Source organism: Gavialis gangeticus, unplaced genomic scaffold (assembly GCF_001723915.1).
Source record: "Gavialis gangeticus isolate Ggan-Ray unplaced genomic scaffold, GavGan_comp1, whole genome shotgun sequence".
Lineage (NCBI taxonomy): Eukaryota > Metazoa > Chordata > Crocodylia > Gavialidae > Gavialis > Gavialis gangeticus.
This window is the reverse complement of record NW_017729032.1, coordinates 54,687,480-54,707,569: the sequence shown is the minus strand read 5'-3', so window position 1 is coordinate 54,707,569 and position 20,090 is coordinate 54,687,480. Positions and strand designations below refer to the sequence as shown.

Here is a 20,090-nt window from a genome sequence, read left to right as displayed (position 1 = left end):
CACCTGGCTTTTTATCTTGGTTTCCCACTAAGTTACCTGGAGAAACCGAGAGAGTCATTTGACTTCTTTGTGATTTATTGATCCCATCTGTAAAAGTGTAGTGGTGCTTTGCTTTGAGATGTGTTGATGAAATTCTAGATGTCACTGCTACCTTACTTCAATGCACCTTTTCACACCTCTGAAATATCTCCACAGGAGAGATCCAAAAGAGTTCATTTACTATTGTGTATAGCACAAAGAAAATAATGGGTAGAGATAACACCAAATGATTCATGTGAGCTTCCACTGGGTTGTTGCAGTGGGACTGTAAAGGGAGGGGCTTATTTACAATGAAGCTCTGCTACTCAGTATCTGCTATAGCCACATTTTGGATGACTAGAAGCAAGAGGTCAAAATACAAAATTTGGGGTGTCAAGTACACAAGTGTGTAACTGCTCATACAAAACAGACATTAACACATGCAAAGCAGATACTACCAGTGCAAATGTAACTGTACAGACATTTGTCCATTTGCATCTCGAGAAAGAACCCACACCACACTTAAAGGTTTGGCAGTGCTACGCTAGCTAGCACCATGTCTGAAAGAGACCTGGGGGATCATGATTGACCACAAGATGAACATGAGCCACCAGTGCAACGTCACAGCTGGCAAAGCAAACAAAACTCTGGCCAGCATCTTCCCATACATCTCAAACAAGACCCAGGAAGTCATCCTCCCACTTTACTCGGCCTTGGTGAGACCACAGCTGGAATACTGTGTCCAGTTCTGGGCTCTGCAATTCAGAAAGGACATGGAGAAGCTTGAGAGAGTCCATAGGAGAGCCATGTGAATGATTACAGGACAAGAGAGTAGGCCTTATGAGGAGAGGCTGAGAGTCTTGGGACTCTTCAGCCTAGAAAAGCATAGGCTCAGGGTTGACTTGGTGGCAGCCTATAAGTATATAAAGGGTGTGCACCAGGAACTGGGAGAACATCTGTTCACCAGGGCACCCCATGGGAAGACAAGGTCTAATGGTCACAAACTCTTGGAAGATTGTTTTAGGCTGGACATAAAGAAAAACTTCTTTACTGTCCGAGTCCCCAGGGCCTGTAACAGACTCTCCCCGGAGGTGATGCAGGCACCTATGCTGGATTCCTTTAAGAAACACTTGGATGTCTATCTTGCTGGGATCATTTGACCCCTGCAGGCTGCCTGCCCATCAGGCCTTTGCCTGACGATCTTGTGAGGTCCCTTCCAGCCCTAATGTCTATGAAATCTATACAGTGCAAGACATTTTAGGGCTATATTTAAAAATGTTTTCCTCTTAACGTTTAAAGAAATCAAACTGTAAAGATACAGTGGGCATTCTGAGGCACAAAAAACTCCCCCTTAAGGTATATATTTACAGAATCTTTTAAATCTGGGATGTGCACCTGGAGTAATAGTTCCAGAAATAATATTTCTAAAGTAAAAATGATACTTTGAAGAATTTTCTATAGACCTAAATAAAAGAGCAGGATATGTTGCTAGGCTCCTTTACAGAACTACCCAGGCTACCTTTCAAGTATATGTATACTATGTATATATTCACTGAGATACAATAAATACGTAGCAGCTTTAAGGAGTATACAGCATAATGGTACCTAAAATTGAGCTCTGGGTGATAGGCACAGTATATTTATAATGGTCAATGGAACCACAGTTAGAAAAAGCAGGGTTAAATCACACCTCTTGCGACTATTCTGTTAGAAGCTACAGTATGTAATGAGAAATGTCAAGTCCCAAGATCAATGAAATTTCAGGCTCTAGGGACAAAACAGGAATAGCATTGATCCTTTTAAAGAACACCAGTCAGAGGCTGAATGTAATATATTGCACAGAGAGGCTCAAGAGGATAAGCGGCCAAGTCCAACATACCTACCTGACAAAAAATTCAATCAGCTTTTAGCACAAGCTGCCGACTCTGTTCTCCTTCCTTTCATGCAAGAGGCTGGTTCCAATTAAAGTGTGCAAATTAATTTTTATCACTTCCAAATTAGGTTCTGAATTTGTGTCTGTTTCAGATGAAAGCATCTGTCCCTCACATTTCTGCAATTCTATCATCTCTTTAGGTATCTATTCAAAGACTCTGAGATACTTCTCTATTATCAAAGTCACTTGGTTGAAAGAGACATTCAAGAAAACAATCATAAAATATGCAAATAAAACAACTATAAAAATATGGATTGAACTACAGTGCATCTCACAGTTTTTGGTGCTCCTTTTATGAGGCCTAATACAGTTACTATATGAAAAGAAATCTGTATACAAATTAGTACTAACCTAAAGCAAATTCCTAAAAATCATAAACTAAAAAACCTGAATTGGTAATAGAATTTAATGGTTTTCTACAATAACTTTTTTTATTTACTCTCTCAACTGCAGGAGTTCACATTGCCCAGTCATTTCTTTAAAAATGAAAATCTCTGCTGCTCTCCTTGAATCTACTGTCCCTTCACAAATTAAAACATATTTTTACAATGTTTTTCTATTCTTCCAAAAAAGATTCCTCAAACATAATATTAAACATTAAAGGGAGAGATTTACATAGTTAATTACTTCAGAGTGATGACCTAACTCCTATCTGTACTTTGAAAAACTTCCCCTAAAATATCTGACATAAATAGGGAATGCTTTTGCAAACACTTAGAATCAGATCCTATGGCACTTAAGTGTGCTCTTATTCCACTCTGCTTAAGTCCCTGAAAAAATGTTAACATTCCAGTTTTGTAAATGCCCACCAACTTAAACTTAAAACTAAGGAAACAAACTGGAGAAGGACAGGTTTTTTTTCATTACTGTTTTACAAGGTTTTGGACTGTTACGGAACATGTGTTAAGTGATAAATTTAGTAAAACTCCACATGGCCCTTCTCAAATGAGCACGTTTTTAACTATGGAACTGGAGCAGCCTTTTGCCAGACTCGTACCTAAACCGTAATTATTTCCCATCGTCCTATTTAAACCAGAGTGGATACAATAGTTTCCACACAGGCAGTCATAAACTAAGGTCATCGACTGAGGACAATGTCTACATAGGTTCTTTAGTAGGTGGTTCCGCATGAGTTTGACAGATTAGATTACTGACACATGGACCCCAGCGAATTTCTAGATTCTCAAGAACTGTAACAAAGATGGTAAGGACCTCATTTGACAATCTTTTATTACAACGCATTCTGAGATAATCTACCCATTGTAATCACGATGTTTGTTTGTTTTTTAATTAGAACAAGCTATATGCTTTTAACTAAATATATACAATGTTTAAAACTATGAAGTATTTTAGGAAAGATTTTTTTTATTTAACCGTTTTCTGAAACAACTAAAGTTCCTTTTAGTAATTGGATGCATTGAAGCTGAAATTGATAATTAACTGTCTTTCAGCTTAAAAGATCATTATAAAGTCAAGCACCTAACCTAGATAATTACTATAGCCTGACATTTTTCTTTGAATTCTTCACCTCCTCACAGTCTGCAATATAAAATACCTTATCTAAGTCTCCAGATGACAGTTTTTAAGCAACTAATCCTTTTCTGAAAATATCATCTACATCTTTCTAGAGATTCATTCTTAAGATGTTAACTAATTGGATTTAACCTACAGTGAACATCTCACTTTCATTTTTCCTACAAGATAAACCTTAATCTGGTAGCATTACAGCGAGAAGACCAGTAGATGCTACAAAGAAATATTTTTTACAAAACCACTGACTTAACAATATCAATGTAGTATAAAAGCCACAAAAAAATCTTTGTAAAGCTTGTAAGATACATATACAATGACATTTCATCCTTGTGAAAATTATTATAGTGCAAATCAGCCACTCATCCAACAACATGGCCATGGGAAGGTAAACTCTTTCAGGCTAGGGATGCAAATTTAAGTTATCTTGATAATCTAAAAGAAAGATTTACAAACTATATAAAGAATTCTAAATGGCTGGGTATAATGTATAAACTACTTTATACATATGACCACTAAAAGGTGTGCATGCTTCTTGATGTATGTTTTTGTAAAGTTAAAGTACAGTTTTATCAAGAAGAGTTTTAAGTAGGTCTACACAGCAAATAAAGGTGTAAATGTAGTACTAGCAGGCACACACCTCCAATAGTTTTAATTTAGCTAGCCTGGGTAAAATAGTATAAAAGATATGGCAGCAGAGACTTCAGTATAGGCTAGCAACCTGCGCTCATACCCCAGAAGGCTCATACAGCCTATGATGAAGTCTGTGAGGTTGTGGGTTCATGCCTATTGTGCAAACAACAAGAAGAAGGAAAAACTAACTCATGCTAGATTAAAAACAGCCTGAGGACTGCTTGCCTGAATTACCAGCTCACATTCATTTGTCTGTGCAGATGCCTCTATAGAAAGCATTAAATTAATTTTTCAAACTGGGATTTCCATTAGCTGAATAATACCATATTTTAGACCTCATATACTTAAAATTATATACCTTTCAAGCAATTATGAGTTGACATTTGTAATCATAGACCCCAAACAGCTATGCTGAACTCTCTTAGGCGGAGGCAGACTACCTTTTCTGGCTACAGATTGGAATGACCCATCCTAGGTCAGAAGTGAATGGGTAGCTGGGTTCTTGGACCCTGGTACTAACACTATGTGCCTCTGTGGTGGCATGGGGAGAGTGCCCACAACCAAAGTCCTCCATCATCAAATGCTGCTGAAGCTCCACATCTGTGGCAATGGATCCAGAGGTTCTATGGGCTGGATTCAGCCTGTGGGCTGTAACTCGCTAATCCCTTCTCTTAGGAACTATCACATCCAGCTGTAAGGTTGTAGAAAAGTACAGCTGAAAGGGACCTCACAAGGTTATCTAATCCAGCCCCTGAAAAAACTGAATGTCTGAATGCTGAGATGCCAGAGGACTGTGTTGCAGCTTCTCTCAGAAGATATGTGTATAGAAGTTCACTTTCCCAAGATAAACTCTCCGAGAAGCTATATTACACTGTTTTTCCTGGGGTTATTTTTCTTCTGGAGTAGCCATTTGTGCTCTGTGAGAAAAATCCTGAATGTCTGTACACTTGTGGTTCATACAAGCACCAATTCTCCCAGGAAAAACTGAATGTCTGTATATAGCTATGATAAAGTTCTTCAGGTCCCATGCTGTTACATGAAGATAAATGGAAAACAGAATCTTGCTTTTTCCTCTCAATGAACAGAGTTAGTTTTTCCTTCTTCTTGTTGTTTGCACAGAAGTTTTAGTAGTATGGATTACCTATAAAACTCAAGCACTGGCTGTAGAGAAAAATCCCAAAGTGAAATTTCTCTTTAGATTGATTCTCCTTTGATTTCTGGGGACGTTGTTCAACCAGATATGTATCTATACATAGTTGCTGGAAGTCATTGGAACTTAACAATTGTCAATTTGGCCTTTTCCTCTAGTCTTTGGCATTCATCAGATAAAAAAAAGTCTTAATTCTGTGACAAGAACACGAGGTGCATTTTCTTTCTGTCTCCAATTTGCTCCCATTGATAAAAGATAAGCAACAAAAAAGAGATAAGCATAATACACAAAACTAACTGCTGTTATTAAATCAAATGAATAAATATTTCTTCTTTTCTTGAGAGAAAGCACTTTTTCATGAGATATTCAGGTGTTGACTCCTTTTCACTCAGATGCATGTTGTTGACAGCTCTACAACTGCCTCCAGTCAGTACTCTGCACTGAAGGACCAAAATTGAGAGTGATGGATTTTCAGACATTTATTCAAGAAGGCAATAATATTTGGTTGAAAATAGTCCTGAAATGCAGGTTGGAAGCAATACTTGAAACAAAAATTTGCATTGAATTAGATATAAATCTGCTGTGATGCACTGTTTATTTTCTCCCCTTTACATATGGTGGTATTCCATTTGCAGTTGAAGGGATCCCTATAATTTATGAGCCTGTAGAGCACTTCAGGTATTCTCCTATTCAAATGTAAGCTATTTCTATTGTGTGTCCACCATTTACAAAGTACTATTGCTAGCTCACTACTCACTCAAAAAAATTAAGGGATATCTATAACAACAAATCTAGCTTTCCTCTACTAATGCCACAGGAATTCTTCCTGATCTTTTATCTTCCTCTATTTTTATTTAATCACGTCAGCTGGAGTATCAGGTTAGAATTAAGCAAGAGGACATCCCCTGACAAAACAGCAAAAGCTAATGAACTCAAATGAAATGAAAATACCTATGCAGAAGGAAAAATGCACAATATATAGAGACATCTCCCATCACTTAAAGTCTTAATGTCATCTCTCTCTGTTATTTTGAAGTTAAGTTTTGGCCTCGAAATTATTTAGAAAAAAATGTTATTTTTATACCAACCATTTAAATATTTATAGTTGCTTAGTTCTGAACTAATAGCCTATGACAAAAGATTCAATATTATATTATATCTGCAATTTACAAGCATAATATATACATTTTATGTTTATTTAAGTTAATGGAAAGAATTTTAAAAATCAGCATGCAAAATATAGCCCCCTTTGGAAGCTGTTTCTCACAATATATACTTACTGCTATTTGGATTGTCACCTATAATATGGTGTCTGCCACTCCAGTACCACAGAAGCAGTGTAGCATCACGAGACCCAGAGACAATGTAACAATCACCACCAATATAGGACTCTGATCTGGCTAGGCAAGTGACTACGTCCCAATGGCCAAATACAATCTGAGTTAATTTTCCTGGAGGGGGAGGGGAAAAAAAAGATGAGCTCTGTTTCTGGGACTATTTGTAAACTTCTAAGTATATTCACATTTTAACAAGATAAAATTAAGGATATATAATTCAGCAATGATTTGGCCCTAGCAACCCTAATTAGAGCAACCTACAGGTGACAGTAGGCTCAGGGAAATACAAAGGTGAGATCTAAATTACTCCCCTTTGTGATCCTTGTACCAGGGTTCTGTGGAGAGCAGCCACACACCAAGCCTTGGTCATGAATATTAAAACAGTCACTCCTCCATCATTACTGAATTCACGGTTTTTTAAAAATGATTTCATAGTTTTGCAAATGGCAGTCATTATAGAAATAAAATGAACCATTCCATAATGATGTTACATTATTATACTGAAAGCGTCTTTGTCCCACATTAATGTCAACTGCAGGTTTACAATGATCATCATGTCTTTCTAATGCTTCAGTTATTTTTTGAATAACACATGCCTTGAATGTTTTGTAAGGGAAACTAGATTACAGCATAAAACAAAAGCAAATAAATAAATAATTTTTTTCACTGGCTACTCACAGTGTATCATTTTCCCTTTGATTGAGCAAAACATTTAGCATTATGTAAATTGAACAACTGGATACTTAGTCCATGTAAAACAAATTAATCAACACAATTAAAAAATCTTGAAATAACTAGCTTGAGTTCACTTTTTAACATAAGTGATTGATTAACTGATGTCACCATAATCTGAACAGATTTCATTAGCAAAGCCTAAAGATTTTTTGTTATCCGTTACATCTTTCATTTTCAGAATAGCATCCTACAGCTATCACAAGCAGATATTTTTAAAGGAGGAATTTTATAAACTGCCATTAGATATGATACTGTGATGAAAAGGCACTTGGAGACATAAAAGCACATAGGACACATGTTGTTGTGTTTAGGGTCACCTGTTTCTGTAGAATAAACCCGAAAGCTCTTGTCCCAGAAGCCACAGATAAGAATGTAGCGATTATCTGCTGTGACCACAAAACAATGTGCATTGATCTGAATACTCTGATCCACAAGGTCTGTGATCTGCCGTTTGTTCACACCAGAGTTATTGGCTGTAAAGAAATGCAAAACACATTTACAAGCAAGCCATTCCAACACCTTCCTGTCATGCACTTACAGGAGAAAATGAATACATTTAACTTTCAATGAACTGTGAATTTGTTGTTGAGTAAGCACTTTGAATATGAATATCTATACTGGATGTCAGAAATATGAAATTATTGTGAGTTTTCAGGTTTCCCTTTGAATAAGACAATAGATTTTACAGGATGCGACAATTCCTTCTTTACTGCCTAACACATTGTATAATACGTGCTAATATTTTAAGTATCCTGCTGGAGTATTCTCCAATACAACTGCAGCAAAACATAGCAAGGGAAATGGAGGAGGTCCATTTATAATACCAAGGCAAAGAAAAATATACTGTATGAGGTAAATTTTCTGAATTGTATCCTCAATGGTGAAGAATTCAGTTTTTGTTATGTGATCTGGATCTTAGGAAAGGCAGTCTCACTCAAACTATTTACACCCTGTGGGATCTCTCAGCACCCTACCTGTGCATGGAATTGGGGCACTGAAGATAATTTTAAGAAGAGTAATGCCACCTGAAAATCCTCTAGTTGGCGGAAAATTTACTGAGTAACGAAATTTGGCTACAACCCTTCTAGCTGCCAACTCTAAAATGAAGCTTTGAGTCAATGAGGATTGGGAATAAGGATGAGATTACATGTTACAATCAGTTCTTGTTAAGGGCACTTAAAATTGAATGATCACATATTCAGGCTCATTAACAAGTGCTAAGTGCCCTCTAGGTGTCTTAAAGTTATGCCACTTGAGGCAAAGATTATCTTTGAGCTGTGCTGGCTAGCTCAATTTATCTTAACTTCTAAATGTTCCATGGAGTTAAAACGACCAATGTCCTTCAGCATCCCAGGAGGCACTACTCCCAGATGGCTTAGCTGTCCTCCTGGACTCCTATGCCCCTGCTCTGACAGGCTGGACAGCAGAGCAATAGCTGGTGAGTGACGAAAGTGAGGAAGCAGCGGAGGGAGACAGGGAGCTGCCAGGATACAGGGGAGGCCACTGGGACAGACAGACACACACACAGACAGACACACACACACACACACACACACACACAGCCCCAGCATATATGCACATGCGCACACACACAGCCCCAGCACATGTGCACACACATCCCCTATCCCCAGAGTTCCCTTTGGCTCCCAAGCAGAACAGTCAGCACATGGGGACAGCTGCAGCAGCAGGGGGTTCCACTTCTGACTGTGCTGGGATGCAACATAGCCTGGGAAAATGCAGGGAGCACCCTCCCTCACCAAATGACTGGTGGTGAAGGGATGTGTACACACCTCTGGCTGTTGCCACCACCAGCAGCAGTGACAGGGGGTTCCTTGCATGCTGCTGGGCTATGTGCAGCCCCACACAGTCAGGAATAGCACCCCCACTGCCACTGCCGCCCCTTGCATTCTAGCTGTGCAGGTCAGTGGCAACTGCAGCCAAAAGCAAGTCTGAAGCTAGGGGTGGTTGTGTGTGTGTGCACACATGCATTGGGGCTGGGGCGTGTACTGGGACTCTGTGTGTGTGTGTGTATGCACATGCATGCACTGGGGCTGGGACTGTATGAGAGTGCTTGTGTTGGGGCTGGGCTGTGTGCACACTGGGGCTCGTGTGTGTGTGTGTATGTGCTGGGGGGGTGTATGTACTAGGGCTGGAGGTGTCTGGGTATATGTTGGTGCTATAGAGCTGGGCAAGCAGGACAGTCAGGGAGTAAACTTTAACTATGACCTAGCATTTTTTGAAGTTAGCATGTGCTGCATGCAGTGTGTAAGCACACCCCAAGAGACTAACGTGTTCCTTACTTCCGTGTAGCCAGAATTTGTCTATTTTCTCCAATCATTAGGAACAGAAACTGATAATATTAAAATTCTTTTATCTTACTTTGGGTCACTGTGTTGAAATCCTTCACAGACCACTAAGAAAGCAATCTTTTTTCAACATGTTTATAAAAACAAATACACAAAATAAAAAGACACCACCTTATTGTCAAGACCTTCAATCATGAATATTAGTAGGAAAGAAACTGAGCTACTCATCTCAAGCTATTTATTCTTCAAACAGGCCTCTTGATGTTTCCAAAAACTGCTGTAAGAAATCCTCCCTACAAGTTCTATCTAAAAATTCTGATTAAGAAAGCCAAAGCAAGGGTTTACCAACAAACCAAAACAAAAATAAGCCCTGATAACCCATTCTTACATGTCTACAACATTAACAGAAGAAACATATTCCAATTCATTTACAATGGTGTTAATTTAATTTTAATTAAATGAAAAATCCATATTCCACTAATTTAATTCCATATAATTATCTAGAATAATCTGCAAATTTAGATTGTGATTCAAACAGCGCAGCTGACAAAACTACTGTAGCCATCCTCCACAAGACCAGTCTTACAAATGAAAATATTAACAACATGCAACCTCAATCACAGCCCCAGATTTTACTGCATTACATGATCCTGGTAAAAAACAGAATTATAGCCATAGGCTGTTAGTGTAACTAACTTAAATGTTTGCTTTCTTAAATACCAATTGTTTGGAACCTTAATAACAAACAGCACATGTAACTGTTTATTTGACATAAAAATGTATTGCTTTTAATTCTCTGATATTGACAAGAATTAATATTTGCCTATTTTCTGTGTTAAATGAACCATGATATACAAATATAGCTTAATCAATAATTGTGGAAAAGAGTGTTTTCAAATATACAGCTACATTTTCATCCTGACATACCAATCAATGGATCCATTTCAATAGGAAGGTGATGGGCTTGATCCAAAGAATATCCTGGGGCTCCCCTGAGGCCTGGACATGAGAGGAGGAATAAAACACATATGAACCTTGCTAGCTGAAATGTCTACACTGCTTTTCAGGGCTATAAAGCAGGAGTATTGTACTGTAGGAGTATTATACCCATAAAATACCTAATTTCTTTCTATTTCATTTTATATATGTTTTGAGTCCTTTTTCTATGCAACCAAAATACATATTAATTAATTTTTCAATTAAATAAAATTAGTTATAAATGTATAAATATACATGAAAACTTCATGCCAATTTCTACTGTTGCCATCTTCAATAAAACAACTCCTGATTTATAATCATGTAATAAAACATTATGTTATATACAAATACCAGGAGGGAGGTTCAGATTCATTATAGCTTAAACAGCCAGCCAGGGGTTCCTTCTGGGTAGGGGAATTCACAAGACATGCAAAATTAGCAGTTTGCTCTACACTAACTGCTGCTGGCTCCCCTTTCCTTCTGCTTTAGGGGTATTTCAAGGACCTAGTCAGAAAGTGCTGCAACTGATATTGCCCCCCGCAGAAAGGCTACTGTTCGTACGTGCTCTATAGCACTAGGGGATACCTATGCCCTGCAACATCTCCTCAAGTTCAATGAGTACTGCTGCAGCCTTTCTGAGAACTGTACAGTGTCCATTAAGAAGTCAGCATTTGCCAGGACTTCATATGCAAGATATTGCATCAAACAGGTGTGATGTTCCTACTGGGAGAATTGCTACTGTCCTGGTAGAAACTAGGAGTATACAAGTATACAGTCAATTTTTTCCAGGGGAAACATCCCTGCTCTGGAGGATCTCTGTGAGAGAAGCTCTCTTGTGAGAAAGAACATTTGTAATCTTGTTAGAGAGATACTAGTCTGCTCCAGGAGGGAAGTGGAGCAGTGGGGCAAAGCCCCCTGCCCATTCCCCAGACCAGGGATTCCTCCTTGGGGGTATAGGCATGAAGCTTCAGGGAGAGGGGCACGGGAGGGCACTGGAGCAGCTGCTCCTTGCCTGGTCCCTGGTCTGGGGTGTGGCAAGGTAGTGCCTGCTTCTACATTCCCCTGCTCCTGTTGCCAGTACCGGAGAAGAGGAGCAACTACTTCTTGACTCCTGTCTGCTCACAAGATCAGGGACCTGGTCTGGGGAATGGGCGGGTGGGGGTTGCCCACTGCTCCATCTGCTCCGCTCCCAGAGACCAGGAACAGAGTGGAGGGGGATGCTCCCCACCCATTCCCCAGACTTGGGTGATTTCCCTTCCCCAGCCCAGGAAAAAATGGTGGCTTCAGGCTGACACCTGTACTGCTCCGTCTCCCACAAAGAAAATTCAACTAATAGAAATGAGTCCCTATTCATACCCAAGGTTAACCGTTATGCTTAGAAATGTAAACCTGAAATATCCCTATGTTGCTAAGTGTTGGCTTTTACTGTTGATGACCTCAGTGTATCTGGAAAACAATATTTACATAATTAAATAGTACATTTATTGGAACTGTTCAGTAGTAAATAAGGGAGCAAGTAAGAGATCCCATATCTAATCCTTGCATGAGAAGATGAAACAAATAAATTGCAGATTTTTTAAATCACAGTACAAAATTTTCATTAGAGTAAAAATGCATAAACTGCACCAGTTAGAGAGAACTGCTGTAGGCATGCTTTGGGTGGATATATTCTGTACAACCACTTCATTTTTTTTCTATTTATTTAAAAGGAAAACTATAATTGAAAAGAAATGATTATCCAACTTGCTTCTGTGTTGCAATCTTAATTTCTGGGAGGGAAGAAGCACTCCTCATCATCAATAATCTGTGGCATTTTATTCAGAATTGACATTTTAGAATGCTCTGCTGTTTGCAGGCAACTTGCTAAAAATGCATGCAAATCCTCTAACAAGCACATTGGGGTCATTTAAAAAAAGTTTCAGAGCAATAGTTTTGTTGCAGTCTCAAGCCTGGTATTCATGACTGAGGACTGAAAGTTTTAAATGGAGCATAGGACACAAGGAGAAGATCTTCTCCAAGCTGGACAACCAATTTTTTCCCTGAGTGCAACCATAATTTAGCTTAGAACTAATTTGCCTTTCATTTCCTTCACATTTCCTCATCATTCCATATCATACTCAAACCTACACACACACACACACACACACACACACTCTCTCTCTCTCTCTCTCTCTCTCTCTCTCTCTCTCTCTCTCTCTCTCTCTCTCTCTCTCTCTCTCTCTCTCTCTCTCTCTCTCTCTCTCTCTCTCTCTCTCTCTCTCTCTCTCTCTCTCTCTCTCTCTCTCTCTCTCTCTCTCTCTCTCTCTCTCTCTCTCTCTCTCTCTCTCTCTCTCTCTCTCTCTCTCTCTCTCTCTCTCTCTCTCTCTCTCTCTCTCTCTCTCTCTCTCTCTCTCTCTCTCTCTCTCTCTCTCTCTCTCTCTCTCTCTCTCTCTCTCTCTCTCTCTCTCTCTCTCTCTCTCTCTCTCTCTCTCTCTCTCTCTCTCTCTCTCTCTCTCTCTCTCTCTCTCTCTCTCTCTCTCTCTCTCTCTCTCTCCAGGTCCTCATCAGAGATGCAGATTACTGAACAATAAGAAGAATGCACACACTTTATTCCAACCGTTATGTCCCCAGTCCCCCAGTCACTGCCCAGCTTGGGCTGATGCTTTTCCAGCTGCTCTGTTCCTGCGGAGATCAGTTGCCTTGGTAGACCCAAGCTGGTGACAGGTTTAGAGATTATGTACCAGTAACAAAGTAGTGTGAGTTTTTTTGAGGGTTTTTTTGGTGAAACATAGATATCACTTAGAAAGGGGAACAGTCTCTGGGCTTAATAAGGATATTGGAAAACAATCTTTGGTGCTTCTTTGATTTGTTTGTCTAGGACCAAGGTATATTGGTGCCAAAAAAATCCTCCTTCCTTCTGATCAGGGACCTGCTATTCCATATTGTAAATGTTCAATAGTTTCATAGATGTTAGGGTCGGAAGGGACCTATTAGATCTTCGAGTCTGACCCCCTGCCCTGAGCAGGAATGAGTGATGGGGTCAGATGATTTTAATGTTAATGATTTTTTCTCACCTTTATTAATGTGTCATAACTTTAGGCCCTATTTAGGACTGCAAATAATCCTCAAAAAGAGACCGGACAGACCTCTGACCTCAAAATCAGCAGGCAGTTGTGACTGAGCTAGTACAGTTTGGGCACAGGTGTAGGTGATGAGAGGGAAAGCAAATGAGCCTGTAGAGTCATCATTCTAAATTTAGAAATGTTCATCTCCACCCTTATATTCGATAGTAATAGTCTCAATTTGTGGTAATGACATAAATGTCTAGAAGGGCATGTGACAACAGAAAACAGGGCCCTCATTTAATTTGGATGACTTCTGAAAAATCAATCAATAATTTAAGCACCCTGGGTAAGTCTACACGTGACGCTACACTGCAGTGTCAGAAGGCAAAAAGATGATGCCACAGCTGTCGCTGTAGCAACACGCTGCCTTGGTATAGCGCATCACTATGGCAACATAAGGCTAAAAATAACTGTGTGCTACACGGACGGTGCTGTGCAGGCTGTTACTGTGCCGTCATTTAGTACTCCCTTTTGGAAGTACCTTTTGGAAGTACTAAATGATGGCGCAGTAACAGCCTGTACTGCACCGTCCGTGCAGCACATGGTTGTTTTTGGAAGTAATAAATGATGGTGCAGTAAAACGGCACCGCAGGGGCACATGTAGACATGCCCCCTGTCCTTGAAAGCAAACTAACTGGATCCAGATCCTCAAAGATATTTAACTACCACTGAAAACAGAGGGAGTTACATGCCTAAAAACCTTTTAGGATATGGGTCTTAGTTTTTAGGATATGGGTCTTAGTTTTCTCAGTCTTATGTACAAAATAAGGCTGTGCATACACAATATCATGCTAAGAGTGTCAACAGCTTTATTCTGACCTATACTAAATGTTGGATTTGTGGTCTATAAAATTACTGTTGTAACAATTAGGTAAAGAATCACTAGGAATAAAGAACAACTGTTTTATGCTAGACTATAAAACTTTAAAAGGTACTTAATATATTTAATATAAGTGTACAAAGAAGAGTCCCTTTGAAGCTGTAATTTAAAGCAGCCAGAATTAGAAAATTCAGCATTAAGTCTGCTACTTGGTCTTAACTTAGGCTGCTGGGAAGTGACAAAAAATGGTAAACATGGTGTAAAAGCTAACTGTCAAAATTAATTTTGAATTTCCTGATCTTTTTCTGTTTCTTCCACCCTAATTATGTATCCAGGAAGCATTCTCTTCTTTTAGCTCAGTACAAACAGTGCAAAGATTGTGAACAAATCCTTGCATATTAGTAAGTCTATTTATATTTTACACAAATATAAAAAATAAAATGTTTTCACAAATGTTGAGGAAGAATCAAGACCTATACAGCTATTCTTCCCTAAAGCTTGTTTCCTATGGAACATGTGAGGCTTTCCAACCTAATGCATTAGCTATTACAGGGTGTATTTGCCTAATCTCAGTAAGAGCTGGCATATCTGGTGGGAGAGGACACATTTCATTGCTTCAACTCGGGGGTACTAAACTCATCTGTTCTGTGGGCTGGACGGGGGGCACAGGCCTGGTCTGCAGGTCTACTGACTAGCCCTATGTGCCAGATCAAATGCTATTACATCTCATGACAAACACCTGAACACAGTGAACACTTCCCCAGATAACACATAGTGATAATACACATACACGTTAGCTAGTACAACACTATGGACCCCTATAAACTGGGGCATATTATATATGCAATGTCAAGAAAAGTCCTGTAAAATATTACATCAAAACCCAACACAGTGATATTCTGCCTTTAAGGAGGGTGCTTCTAGAAATGACACCATGGAAAATAGGAACCTTGAGTACACAACAGATACAGGGGCATAGTATAATTTTTCTGTGTATTTGTATCTCAATAGATAAGTGGGATTAATCTATATTCAGGTAATCTCTGCTTGAAAGTAAAAGCATGAACTGCTAAGAGAATGCTTAAATCAGAGTTTTTTCTGTGAGCACATACCTACTGTGTTGTGCCATCTATTCACTGCAAAAAGTCTGCTGCAAGTCACAGTTACCACTGCAGGAATGGTAAGGTGGGGAAGTGTGTTGGCTGCCACGTGTGTGACAGGAGAATTTGATGGAAATTTCAGCACCATTATGACATCCTGCTGCATCTGATCTTTAAACATGAGTGGACTCTGTGGAAGGAAACACTGTTGAGTAGAAAGGAGAAGAGAAAAGAAGAAAACAGAAGGGATAACACAATTAGTGAAGAGGCCTGAGGGAAAAACAAGGTTAAAAAAAGAGTAGGCAAGCAGATGCACATACAGGGAAAACAATGATACCTGCACATCTACACTAGCAATATAGGAGAGCACAATTAGAAGAAGCTATTATTGGATCATTACATGAGGACAGATAGAGAAAAGGTATGGTTAGGATCCAGTAGGTTATCATTACAGGGTGCAAAATGGTAAGTCAGCAGTCATTCAGATACATTTAAAATAAAACTTGATTAAAATAGTTAGCATTCATAATCAGGAGACATAAATCATATAGAAGAATCCATTAATTCATTATAAATGTGAAGTCTATGAAGTACAATGGTTAAAATGAGAATTTTTAAGAGGAAAAACTCAAAAATCCCACAGATGTTTAGTTATTCTTTCCAATGATTAATTATAATCCTCTCAAGAATATAGCATGAACCAATTATTATTCTTTGCAAATAATATACTTATTGATTATAAACAAGGCTAATGATTTCACATATTTTTGTGCAAGAATAGCAGCATATTATTATTATGAATGAGATTACATTAAACCTTATTCTCACATTAGGTGTCTTTGTTAATTACTTATAAATTAGCCTGCATGATTTCTAGGTGTTTCTACTAATCCTATCACTTTTAATCTATCAACTGCTATCTAAAATGTTCTTATATAATTTGAGCAAATACTCTCCACTTAATAAAGAGCAACAGTCACACTTCAACAGCAATAGCCATTTTGCACAATGTGATTTTCCTTATGGGCAATGAAAACCACTAAGGGTACTGAAAATATTGTTGTTTTTTTGCTGGAACTTCAAAGGAAATTTGGAGCCCTCATATTCTTAAAAGTAAAGACACCATTATGGACAGAAATCAGTATTTTTCAGTACAGCTGCATAAAATAATTCTTATTAATAAGCAAGCAAAAGAATGTGTTTGGAAATGAATTCTGAAGTTCAAATTGAAATTAGAAGTATGCATTGTGTTGTCCCAGGGGAATGGGCGGGAGGATTCTAGCACGATTTGAACTACAATTCTTCATTCCTGACAAGTCGCCAGTGTTCATAAATCACTTCCAAACATTTTCTCCTTTTCTTGAAACAAAATATTCAGTATAAGAAAAAGCCTGCAGTCAATCTTATTTCCTTCAGTTATTCTCAATAAATATGTATTTTATAAAGATAGCACTTTTCAAATACAATATGGGGCAAGAAATGTGACTGTAGGAAGTTACAGCAATGTCAACTCTGACCTTGCTTTGCAAGAGCCAGCATGGGATTTCTGCATGGAGTAAAGTATGTGGCATCATAAGCCACTGAGGGCATTTAAAGTGTTACTTAAATAGGTATTTCATGACCTATAAAGAATCCTCAGGTTCAAAGGAAATAAATTTCTAACCAGCAGTTATGTCTCACCAGGTGCATGGCAGAGCTCCGAGGAGGATGTGGCTCAATAAGCAACTGAGATGGCGTCTGTCCAAAGTTCTGTATCTGTGCCTCCATGGCCTGCAGGGAAAGGAGAGTGATTGTCATAATCAATATGCATCAAACAGATAGGTCAACACACTATTTGACAATGCAAGCATATCCCAAGTCAGCCATGAAAAAAGTCCAGAAAATTCACCGGGTGCTCTTCTCCCAGGCTGCAGACTCATCCAAGTGTTAGTATTTTGTAGACAAGCTTTGCTTCTCTTTTCAAGCATGCTTCAGTTAACCAGCTAACCCATTCTTATTTCCAGTAGCTGGGGTTACATGTGAAAATGTTAACCTGTGAGGACATGCAGTTAAGGTCTTGAAAGATTTCTTTGCACTAAATACAACACATATACCTTAATAAAGTCCTCTGTGAGAAGAAAAGTATGAGGATCTCTAATAAAATAAGCTTCTGGGATCTTAAACGAGGGGAAAAACAAAATGAATAAAAATTTCATGGATAATATAAAACAAAAACAAAAAAAATCACACTTTCACTGGTAATATTACGCTAAACATTCACACTGAATTTATATTCTGTTAAGGCACACTGGCTATGTTAAGAAATTTTAGATATTAACTTTGATAGCATCTCTTTTTAACAAGGTAAGGCAATGTTAATTTTTGTGTTTATTTTTTAAAAGATTTTCCCTTGACCTACTGACTGTTCTAAGCCCAATAAAATGATTTAAACCATTTAAAACCCAATTCTGCTTTCCGAATAAATCCAGAGTAGAGAAGCAGAATATGTACCACAGACTGAATGGTTTCAGCTACCTATATGACCCACTCCAACATAACTACATATAAACTACATTTGAATACAAGTGCTGGCAATGTTCCTGGTGTTGACTCCAACAGTAATATATTTAAGAACTCTGCTTGCCTTTCAACTATACAGGTAGCATTTCAGCGCACCTTAGAAAATTCAGAATCAAGCTTTTGTGTAGAAGCTAAGGAGCTAAGTTTCAAAACCACTATTATAGCATCATATATTTGAAACTACTATACCATAAAAACACCCCCCTAATAATTTCCTTTTTTTGCTTCAGTGAAATTCTCACACCTTACAAGGCAAGCAAAATGCTCCTTGAAATATTAACACCACCAATAAATTATGTTATTTTTTCCAGACATTAAACTGACAGGGGAAAAATAAATATTTTAAGAGTTAGAAAACCCCCTTCAATCTTTTCTCTGTTAAAATGTGCATTTTATAATCCACATAAAATGATTAGTGACCTCCTCCCTCTTCTCAGAAAAGATGCTTTAAGAATAGATGCCATGGTAACACCTCCTAAAATGTCATTATTTTTTACAAAATATACTGCAATATATTTGCTAGTATATAATGGAATATCATAAACAATTGATGAAATAAGAGCCTAAAATAAATTCCACTGTAATCATGGAAGGAGTTTTCCCTGACTTTCATGGGTTTTCAATCAGGCCACAAGTAAATAAAGCACATTTTAGATGCATCTTTCTTTTCACTAATTCACAATGACTCTCCCATGGCTTCATTTCACAAGATGCACTGCATTACCTAGGATTTGGTGTGCACATTCAGTTCCTATTAATTTCACCTCCCAGGAGACATTACATTTTGCAGGTCAGACATTGCTGTGTATTGCAAGTTTTTACTGTAGCTGTATTTTAAACATTATATTAAAAAGTCAGGAAATTGATTCAAGACAATATCATGCCTAATACTAACTAGTATTTTCTGTTCTTAAATTTTTGGGAAATGTGGTGTGCATGGAAATGAACAAGGAATAATACTAACAGTTAATGCCAGACAGTGTGATAGTCAGGTTTCAATGCAGCTCTGTCAGTAGCCAGTTAAGACAAATAACTCATATTTCCATTTGCAGTTCAAATAATTACCAACGTTATTTCAATGGTTTTTAAGCATCACATAATGCAATAAAAATGTGAGTTAAGTTTCCAGTAATATTAAACACAAGACACAGAGTCATCTATTGCCATCTATTTTAGTTGCATACATGATTAGTGGAATTATTACATTCTGTATGTAAGTGCTGCCCACTTTTTATTTATACATTTGCTTTTGTGTAGTCCAGTCTTGGGCAAAATCTGATTGTTTAACTATAAATTCTGCTTACATAAACTTTATTGACTTCAATTCAAATGGACTTATGATACCAGAGAGATAGAGAAAAAAGAATATCATAATAAACCAGGGTGACTTTTTTAGTTGATAAAAAGAGACTTAAAAAGTACTTGCCAAAATTAATCATTATTTTACAATTATAGATGTCCAAGGAAATGCTTACTTTATGAGTCTGATATTAAACCCATTCAAGTTGATGGCAATATTTCCATTGACATGTATGAGTGCAGGATTAAGACCTTCATTGATAACCAATCAATACTTGATATAATTTTCCCTTGCATTTAACAAGGGTATTAAGTACAAAAGCCCAAAGCAATCCAAAATATCCCTGGCAAGAGTTATCTTTTTCTTATAAAACTGTCATTTAAAAATGATCCTGTTTGGATGGTTTCTTCAACCGCATCCAGATGAGCACGGGCTTGCGGTATGTGGTGCCACAGACCTCTCTGCAGCGCCACACACTGCACATGCAGGTGTGCCACATGCTGGCTACCATACAGCATGGAGGGGGGAGGGCTAACCCCAGAATATCCTGGAGTCAAAAAAACCCAAGCCAAAAAAATGAGTAGTGA

General features: G+C 38.1%; 1 protein-coding gene across 3 annotated transcripts in view; it reads right to left on the bottom strand.

Moving 5' to 3' along the window:
• LOC109302590 (neurobeachin-like) overlaps positions 1 to 20,090 on the bottom strand; it is a 494,933-nt gene that overhangs the window by 11,668 nt on the left and 463,175 nt on the right. The window contains exons 14-19 of one of the 3 annotated variants that reach the window (XM_019524185.1): positions 17,738 to 17,800; positions 17,325 to 17,414; positions 15,657 to 15,849; positions 10,570 to 10,641; positions 7,654 to 7,809; positions 6,545 to 6,715 (exon numbers count right to left, since the gene is read on the bottom strand). In XM_019524185.1, the coding sequence (XP_019379730.1) occupies positions 6,545 to 6,715; positions 7,654 to 7,809; positions 10,570 to 10,641; positions 15,657 to 15,849; positions 17,325 to 17,414; positions 17,738 to 17,800 (745 nt within the window). The remainder of the gene's footprint in view (positions 1 to 6,544; positions 6,716 to 7,653; positions 7,810 to 10,569; positions 10,642 to 15,656; positions 15,850 to 17,324; positions 17,415 to 17,737; positions 17,801 to 20,090) is intronic. The other 2 variants (XM_019524186.1, XM_019524187.1) reach the window with 2 other exon arrangements.